The sequence below is a fragment of the Lithobates pipiens genome, unplaced genomic scaffold, assembly GCF_037356315.1.
Source record: "Lithobates pipiens isolate NorthernLeopardFrog02 unplaced genomic scaffold, aLitPip1_a1.2 Scaffold_56, whole genome shotgun sequence".
Classification (NCBI taxonomy): Eukaryota; Metazoa; Chordata; class Amphibia; order Anura; family Ranidae; genus Lithobates; species Lithobates pipiens.
The window spans coordinates 1685870-1695268 of record NW_027507878.1 but is presented as its reverse complement, the minus strand read 5'-3'; the positions used below and the strand labels follow the sequence as shown (position 1 = coordinate 1695268).

The following is a 9399-nucleotide window of genomic DNA, read 5'->3' as shown; positions in this document are numbered from 1 at the left end:
TGATGGGTACACATAGGTGGCAGTAGGCACTGAAAGGCAGCACGGATGGGCACTGATATGCAGCACTGATGGGTACACATAGGTGGCAGTGGGCACTGAAAGGCAGCACGGATGGGCACTGATAGGTGGCACAGATATACACTAATGGATGGTACTGATGGATGCCAATCATTGCCAAACGATAATGCCTTCCAATTAGTGATGCCCATTGTGGGTACTTATTGGCATCCTTTGTGGGCACTGAGGGTGGCATACCTGGTGGTCCAGTGTGGGCATCCGGGGGGGGGGGGCTGCGTTGATAATCAGCACAGACCCCCCCAGTCAGAGGAGCAGCCGATTGGACACGGCTGATCACGTGATAAAGAGCCTCCGTCAGAGACTCACTACCTAGATGGGAGTTGCGGTGGGTCAGACTGACTCGCCACCGATCGGCGGGAGCGCGCAGCGGCTTGATATCCTGGCGACGTGATAGGACGCCCGGTCCGGATATCACAACCACTTTGCCGGCCTCGTATTGCTGTATGGTGGGCGGCAAGTGGTTACAAGGGGCTCATCTCAGTATGGAGGCATCGGGGTAAAGCTGTCCACATAGACCATCCCCCGCGCCGCCGCCTCTCACCGCTGTCAGTCTCCAATCGTGACCAGGAAGACTCCCCTGCAGAAGAGCGATCTGAAAGAGAGGTTTGAATCGCTGGTGGAAGGGATGACGTCGATGGCGGTGCGGGGGATGGTCAGTGTGGACAGCTTTACCCCGGATGCCTCCATACTTAGCTGTGTCTGTTTTATTTATCAACCATGTGAGTCGCTAAATGTTGGACCTTCATATAATATAACCACATGGCTACACTTCGAGGCGCCCTCTCTTCTCTTTTATACTCAGTCGTGACGTGACGTGACGCCACTCGTATATCAAGACATCGATTGCAGATCAAGTCCAATTTTTTTTAAAAACATTTTGCTTGTCTTACAATCCGAGTCACGCCGACATTTTACTGTATTTTACGAGAGTTTTTATGCGGGGGAGGGGAGACAATCTTCAAGCACGCGTGTGTCACGTGTTTACAGGCGCCCCCCCATCATCAAAGAGGAGCCAACCGCCCGGAGAGCGCCCACCAATGTATTCAGTCTACAGAACAATGTACAATATTGATCCGTTTTCCTCGCAACTCTTTCCAATATTGGAAGCGAAGCTCATCGCCGCCCCCCCCTCCCCCTCCCACGGGAACCGCTTGTGAAATTCTGATTGCGTAAAACAATTTTGGGGGTTTTTGTTTCCTTACAAAGTTATCCATTAATGTGAACGCCTCCCGTCCGATAATCTTCTCAGGAATGACGTTTTATTTTACATTTTAAATGGCTCCTATCAAGTGGATGAGCATAGCGATCGTTCTCCTCGCTGTGCGTGGACTGCGACCGAACCATGGCGCTCCGGTGAGTGTAAGCTCCTCTGTACAGAGACCGTGGGGGAGGGGACATTAGAGTGTAAGCTCCTCTGTACAGAGACCGTGGGGGAGGGGACATTAGAGTGTAAGCTCCTCTGTACAGAGACTGATGTGACTGTGGGGGGGGGGGGACATTAGAGTGTAAGCTCCTCTGTACAGAGACTGATGTGACTGTGGGGGGGAGGGGACATTAGAGTGTAAGCTCCTCTGTACAGAGACTGATGTGACTGTGGGGGGAGGGGACATTAGAGTGTAAGCTCCTCTGTACAGAGACTGATGTGACTGTGGGGGGAGGGGACATTAGAGTGTAAGCTCCTCTGTACAGAGACTGATGTGACTGTGGGGGGGGGGGGGGACATTAGAGTGTAAGCTCCTCTGTACAGAGACTGATGTGACTGTGGGGGGAGGGGACATTAGAGTGTAAGCTCCTCTGTACAGAGACTGATGTGACTGTGGGGGAGGGGACATTAGAGTGTAAGCTCCTCTGTACAGAGACTGATGTGACTGTGGGGGGGGGGGGACATTAGAGTGTAAGCTCCTCTGTACAGAGACTGATGTGACTGTGGGGGGAGGGGACATTAGAGTGTAAGCTCCTCTGTACAGAGACTGATGTGACTGTGGGGGAGGGGACATTAGAGTGTAAGCTCCTCTGTACAGAGACTGATGTGACTGTGGGGGAGGGGACATTAGAGTGTAAGCTCCTCTGTACAGAGACTGATGTGACTGTGGGGGGGGTGGGGACATTAGAGTGTAAGCTCCTCTGTACAGAGACTGATGTGACTGTGGGGGAGGGGACATTAGAGTGTAAGTTCCTCTGTACAGAGACTGATGTGACTGTGGGGGGGAGGGGACATTAGAGTGTAAGCTCCTCTGTACAGAGACTGATGTGACTGTGGGGGGAGGGAACATTAGAGTGTAAGCTCCTCTGTACAGAGACTGATGTGACTGTGGGGGGAGGGAACATTAGAGTGTAAGCTCCTCTGTACAGAGACTGATGTGACTGTGGGGGGGAGGGGACATTAGAGTGTAAGCTCCTCTGTACATAGACTGATGTGACTGTGGGGGAGGGGACATTAGAGTGTAAGCTCCTCTGTACAGAGACTGATGTGACTGTGGGGGGAGGGGACATTAGAGTGTAAGCTCCTCTGTACAGAGACTGATGTGAATGTGGGGGAGGGGACATTAGAGTGTAAGCTCCTCTGTACAAAGACTGATGTGACTGTGGGGGAGGGGACATTAGAGTGTAAGCTCCTCTGTACAGAGACTGATGTGACTGTGGGGAGGGGACATTAGAGTGTAAGCTCCTCTGGTATAGAGACTGATGTGACTGTGGGGGGAGGGGACATTAGAGTGTAAGCTCCTCTGTACAGAGACTGATGTGACTGTGGGGGGAGGGGACATTAGAGTGTAAGCTCCTCTGGTACAGAGAAGGATGTGACTGTTGGGGGAGGGGACATTAGAGTGTAAGCTCCTCTGTACAGAGACTGATGTGAATGTGGGGGAGGGGACATTAGAGTGTAAGCTCCTCTGTACAAAGACTGATGTGACTGTGGGGGAGGGGACATTAGAGTGTAAGCTCCTCTGTACAGAGAAAGATGTGACTGTGGGGGTAGGGGACATTAGAGTGTAAGCTCCTCTGTACAGAGACTGATGTGACTGTGGGGGGAGGGGACATTAGAGTGTAAGCTCCTCTGTACAGAGAAAGATGTGACTGTGGGGACATTAGAGTGTAAGCTCCTCTGTACAGAGACTGATGTGACTGTGGGGGGGGGGGGGGGGGGCATTAGCGTGTAAGCTCCTCTGTACAGAGACTGATGTGACTGTGGGGGGAGGGGTCATTAGAGTGTAAGCTCCTCTGTACAGAGACTGATGTGACTGTGGGGGGAGGGAACATTAGAGTGTAAGCTCCTCTGTACAGAGACTGATGTGACTGTGGGGGGGGGGGGCATTAGAGTGTAAGCTCCTCTGTACAGAGACTGATGTGACTGTGGGGGGAGGGAACATTAGAGTGTAAGCTCCTCTGTATAGAGATGGATGTGACTGTGGGGGGAGGGGATATTAGAGTGTAAGCTCCTCTGTACAGAGAAAGATGTGACTGTGGGGGAGGGGACATTAGAGTGTAAGCTCCTCTGGTACAGAGACTGATGTGACTGTGGGGGGGAGGGGACATTAGAGTGTAAGCTCCTCTGTACAGAGACTGATGTGACTGTGGGGGGAGGGGACATTAGAGTGTAAGCTCCTCTGTATAGAGATGGATGTGACTGTGGGGAGGGGATATTAGAGTGTAAGCTCCTCTGTACAGAGAAAGATGTGACTGTGGGGGAGGGGACATTAGAGTGTAAGCTCCTCTGTACAGAGACTGATGTGACTGTGGGGGAGGGGACATTAGAGTGTAAGCTCCTCTGTACAGAGACTGATGTGACTGTGTGGGGGAGGGGACATTAGAGTGTAAGCTCCTCTGTACAGAGACTGATGTGACTGTGGGGGAGGGGACATTAGAGTGTAAGCTCCTCTGTACAGAGACTGATGTGACTGTGGGGGGAGGGGACATTAGAGTGTAAGCTCCTCTGTACAGAGACTGATGTGACTGTGGGGGGGGGGGGGGGGACATTAGAGTGTAAGCTCCTCTGTATAGAGATGGATGTGACTGTGGGGAGGGGATATTAGAGTGTAAGCTCCTCTGTACAGAGAAAGATGTGACTGTGGGGGAGGGGACATTAGAGTGTAAGCTCCTCTGTACAGAGACTGATGTGACTGTGGGGGAGGGGACATTAGAGTGTAAGCTCCTCTGTACAGAGACTGATGTGACTGTGGGGGGAGGGGACATTAGAGTGTAAGCTCCTCTGTACAGAGACTGATGTGACTGTGGGGGGGGGGGGACATTAGAGTGTAAGCTCCTCTTGTGCAGAGACTGATGTGATGTGGGGGGAGGGGACATTAGAGTGTAAGCTCCTCTGTACAGAGACTGATGTGACTGTGGGGGAGGGGACATTAGAGTGTAAGCTCCTCTTGTGCAGAGACTGATGTGACTGTGGGGGAGGGGACATTAGAGTGTAAGCTCCTCTGTACAGGGACTGATGTGACTGTGGGGGAGGGGACATTAGAGTGTAAGCTCCTCTGGTGCAGAGCCTTGAGGTCTCCATTTTCAGATGTGTGATCTCTCTGTAGGTGGAATCCTCGATGGACATCTACAGAATGGACATCGATTGTAAGGTGACATCCCGATTTGCCCGGACTCTGATCACCACGGAGATCCGGAACGCGGGGAACTCTTCTCAGGAAGCGATCTTCGATGTGGAACTTCCCAAAACCGCGTTCATCACCAACTTCAGCATGTGAGCGTGACCCCGCCCCCCGAGCGGAGGGAATCGATCCTCATTGATATGTTGGGGTGTCTCGCTGTGCGTTATCGCAATGCATGATCCTTCGATGGCGCAATGCGGTGACATTCCTATTTATTACACCCGACGCGCCTTGCAAGGGGGGAGGGGAAATGGAGAGGAAAAAGAATAAAATATAATAAAATAAAAACTAAAACTGGATTTGTCTTCATCGTGTATAGAGAATAATACAAAGTGTCTTCTAGTGATCCCCAGAATATCATTGTAAAGCCTCTTTTATGTTGAAGGACGGTGGGCGGAGTGACAACTGTCGGCGTGGTGAAGAAGAAGGAGGACGCAGAGCAGCAGTACGATCGAGCCGTGTCCCGGGGGGAAAGTGCCGGGCTTGTCCAGTAGGTGTCACCATTGTATCCCTTCCCCCACCTTATATAGGACATGCCCTGGGTATTCTTTTTTAGTTTTGTATAAAGTCAGGAAGGATTATAATCAGATTTTTATTGCTGTTCAGACAGGAGATAGAGAGATACAAAGTAACATTGTTTATAAACATTGATCAGACGGGAGATAGAGAGATACAAAGTAACATTGTTTATAAACATTGATCAGACGGGAGATAGAGAGATACAAAGTAACATTGTTTATAAACATTGATCAGACGGGAGATAGAGAGATACAAAGTAACATTGTTTATAAACTTGGAGATATAGAGATACAAAGTGACATTGTTTATAAACATTGATCAGATGGGAGATGGAGAGATACAAAGTAACATTGTTTATAAACATTGATCAGATGGGAGATAGAGAGATACAAAGTAACATTGTTTATAAACTTGGAGATATAGAGATACAAAGTATCATTGTTTATAAACATTGATCAGACGGGAGATAGAAAGATACAAATTAACATTGTTTATAAACATTGATCAGACAGGAGATAGAGAGATACAAAATAACATTGTTTATAAACTTTGATCAGACGGGAGATAGAGAGATACAAAGTAACATTGTTTATAAACATTGACAGACGGGAGATAGAGATACAAAGTAACATTGTTTATAAACTTGGAGATATAGAGATACAAAGTATCATTGTTTATAAACATTGATCAGACGGGAGATAGAGAGATACAAAGTAACATTATTTATAAACTTGGAGATATAGAGATACAAAGTATCATTGTTTATAAACATTGATCAGACGGGAGATAGAGAGATACAAAGTAACATTGTTTATAAACTCTGATAAGACGGGAGATAGAAAGATACAAATTAACATTGTTTATAAACTTGGAGATATAGAGATACAAAGTAACATTGTTTATAAACTTGGAGATATAGAGATACAAAATAACATTGTTTATAAACATTGATCAGGTAAGAGATAGAGACATTGTTACTTTTCTATCACTAACATTTCTTTCACAGGAACCCTTTATTATCTCTAGTTTACTCTAATTAGCCCTAATTAACTCCTCCTCCCCCTTCTCTCTTTAAAACTGACCCTCACCTATTAATATGACTCTCTCTCCCCTTTGACTCCTCCCCCTCCATCTTACACAATTGGGAAAAGCATTTTTTACATACCTGGTGGCAATAATGTCACCTCCAGCTGTCTGCCACACAGAGGATACAAAAACGACAAACTTTGGGAGTTTCCATGCGGAGTTGTGTATATGGGGGTTGGGTGAGGCATTGATTGCAGATTTATCATTTGATAATTATCTCTTCCGCGGTCCCAGGATACAAAGAACTGACACAATGTGACGAGCGTCACTCTCACTTTATAATGTAACATTTGGAAAATTTAGATCAACGGGAAGGAAAATGGAAAACTTCAGGATCAGTGTGAATGTCGGGGCGCGGGCCTCCGCCATCTTCAGACTCACCTACGAGGAGCTACTGAAGCGCCATCATGGGAGTTATGAGCTGCAGATCAAAGTGCAACCAAAGCAGCTGGTGGAAACCTTTCAGGTAAGATGATCGTCTGTCCGGATCCCTCATCCTGTATAAGACGTCTATATCTAGTGGTGGAGAGGAGTCACCTCTCATCTCCAGCCTTCCCTTCACTCACCAGGTTCTGCACGCTCCTCTCCGGTACTGAAATTGCTCACTCTGTTTTCATTGCATACTGTGAGCTTCTCACAATGTGCTTTAGAAGCTGTAACAGGTCAGATTGAGCCCATATTATTCCCTGTCTGGAGGACATCCAGCATTATCTAGTCCTTTCCTCCCCAGCGGGACTTTCCCTGGCCTACCCTGTCCCTTTTATTTATTGGATTTCAGTTATTTCAATCATGGACGCCAAGCATCGCGTGTGGGCAACAAAGGGGTCTGCATGCAAAAGAAGCCCGCGTAGAAATGCCCACTCCAACAGACTGGCACCCCTTAATGTCTGGCACAACATACAATGAGACCTGAACATTAATTGTATATGAATTGTTTGACAGATAAATGTGGATATCACTGAGCCCCAGGAAATCAGCTTTGTGGAGGCTCATGGAACCTTCATCACAAATGAACTCATTGATGTCGTTACAAAAAGTCACACAGGAAACAAGGCCAGTCTACATTTATCTTGTCTCTTCATCCTTTGCCTGACCTTGTCCACCAATCATTGCTTTGTCTTCCTTGCTCTTTCTTGGTCCTCCTTTGTGTTTCTTAGTCCTCCTTGGTCTTTATTTACCTTCCTTGGATCCTTTGCCCTTCTTTTGTCTTTCTTGATCTTCCTTTGTCTTCCCTCGTCCACCTTGTTCCTCCTTGATCTTTCTTTGTCTTCCTTGGTCTTTGTGGTTCTTTCTTGGTCTTCCTTTTTGTCCTCCTTAGTCTTTCTTTGTCTTCCTTGGTCTTCCCTAATACTCTTTAGCCCTCCTTAGAGCTCCTTTGTCTTCCTTAGTCTTCCTTGATTTTCCTTTGCCTTCCTTGGCCCTCCCTTGTCTCCATTTGTCTTCTTTGGTCATCCTTTGCTTTTCCTTGGCCCTGCTTAGCCTTCATTTGCCTTACTTGAACTCCCTTTGCTTTGCCTGGCCCCCCTTGGTCTTCCTTTGCTTTTCTTAACCCTCCGTAGTCTTCATTTGTCTTCTTTTGCTTTCCTTTGCCTTTCTTGGTCCTCCTTTTTCTTCCTTGGTCTTCCTTTGCTTTCCCTGTTCGGCCATAGTCTTTTTCTTCCTTTTCTCTATTTGGCCTTCATTTGTCTTCTGTGTTCTTCTTTTGCTCTGCTTGGCCCTCCTTAGCCTTCATTTGTCTTACTTGGTCTTTCTTTGCCTTTCTTGGTCTTCTTTTGTCTTCCCTAGTCCACCTTGTTCCTCCTTGATCTTTCTTGGTCTTCCTTTTTGTCCTCCTTAGGCCACGTACACACGGGCGGACTGTCTGACGGACTCAGCGGACAATCCGCTCGTGTGTGGGCTTCAGCGGACTTTTTCAGCGGACAGTCTGGCGGACTTAGTCTTTCGGAATTTCCGTAATATTGTCCGTCCAAACTTGGTTTCAGCGGACAGTCCGCTCGTGAGTAGGCAAGTTGGACGGACTAAGTATGGCGCATGCTCAGAAAGGATTTACACGGCGGAAGGTTGCATTGCAGTGTATAGGACGTCGTATTTCTAGTCCCGTCGTACGTGCCGTTCACGTCATCGCGCAAGCTTTCGGCGGACTGTCTGTTCATCGTGTGTGGTCAAGTCCGTTCATTCGAAAGTAGGACGGACTGTCTGTCGGATTGTCTGACGGACTTAGTTGGGCAGACAGTCCGCCCGTGTGTACGCGGCCTTAGTCTTTCTTTGTCTTCCTTGGTCTTCCCTAATACTCTTTAGCCCTCCTTAGAGCTCCTTTGTCTTCCTTAGTCTTCCTTGATTTTCCTTTGCCTTCCTTGGCCCTTCCTTGTCTTCATTTGTCTTACTTGGTCTTTCTTTGCCTTTCTTGGTCTTCTTTTGTCTTCCTTGGTCATGCTTTGCTTTCCTTGGCCCTCCTTAGTTTTCCTTTGTCTTCCTTGGTCTTCCTATACCTTTCTTGGTCCCTCCTTAGTCTTCATTGGTCTTCCTTGGTCTTCCTATACCTTTCTTGGCCCCCCTTTGTCTGCATTTGTCTTCCTTTGCTTTTGGGTTTCGCACTGAAGTCATCCTGGCTGACACAATGTATACTTTTTCAGGCACATATCACTTTTAAGCCCACCATGCACCAGCAGCGTAAATGTACCATTTGCTCAGAAACCCTTCTGGATGGCGACTTCACAATAAAATACGACGTGAAGAGAGAAACAACTGCTGGGAACATCCAGGTTAGTTTTCAGGAACCTAAAATAAACCTTTCCTTTATTCTAATAGGGATCTTCAAGGCTGCTGATTTGGTTGGGAAAATATAATTTAATATGAGTAGTCAGAGTCAGTCATGTGATTCCTTAGTATAAATAAAGAATAAAATCAGCGCAGTACAACCCCTTAGCAAAAAGCTGCTGAACACCAAGGATCAATTACCAAATCCCAAAATAAAATATATCAAACAGATGGTACAGCGCTCTAACTAAAATAAAATGATTACTAACATATTCAAATTAATTAAAAGTCCAAAATAGCTTTTGTGTCAAAAAATCCACGTGAGGAATCTTCAGTGGTATACAGTCAGTTC

The 9399-nt window shown here is 47.2% G+C and overlaps 1 protein-coding gene across 2 annotated transcripts in view; it reads left to right on the top strand.

The window, feature by feature from the left end:
* The first annotated feature begins 1276 nt into the window (after positions 1-1276).
* Positions 1277-9399, top strand: part of LOC143958020 (inter-alpha-trypsin inhibitor heavy chain H3-like) — a 47254-nt gene continuing 39131 nt past the window's right edge. For both annotated transcript variants that reach the window (XM_077467465.1, XM_077467463.1), the window contains exons 1-6: positions 1277-1431; positions 4611-4777; positions 5071-5175; positions 6594-6756; positions 7233-7343; positions 8924-9052. In XM_077467465.1, the coding sequence (XP_077323591.1) occupies positions 1354-1431; positions 4611-4777; positions 5071-5175; positions 6594-6756; positions 7233-7343; positions 8924-9052 (753 nt within the window). In that variant the 5' untranslated portion in view covers positions 1277-1353. The remainder of the gene's footprint in view (positions 1432-4610; positions 4778-5070; positions 5176-6593; positions 6757-7232; positions 7344-8923; positions 9053-9399) is intronic.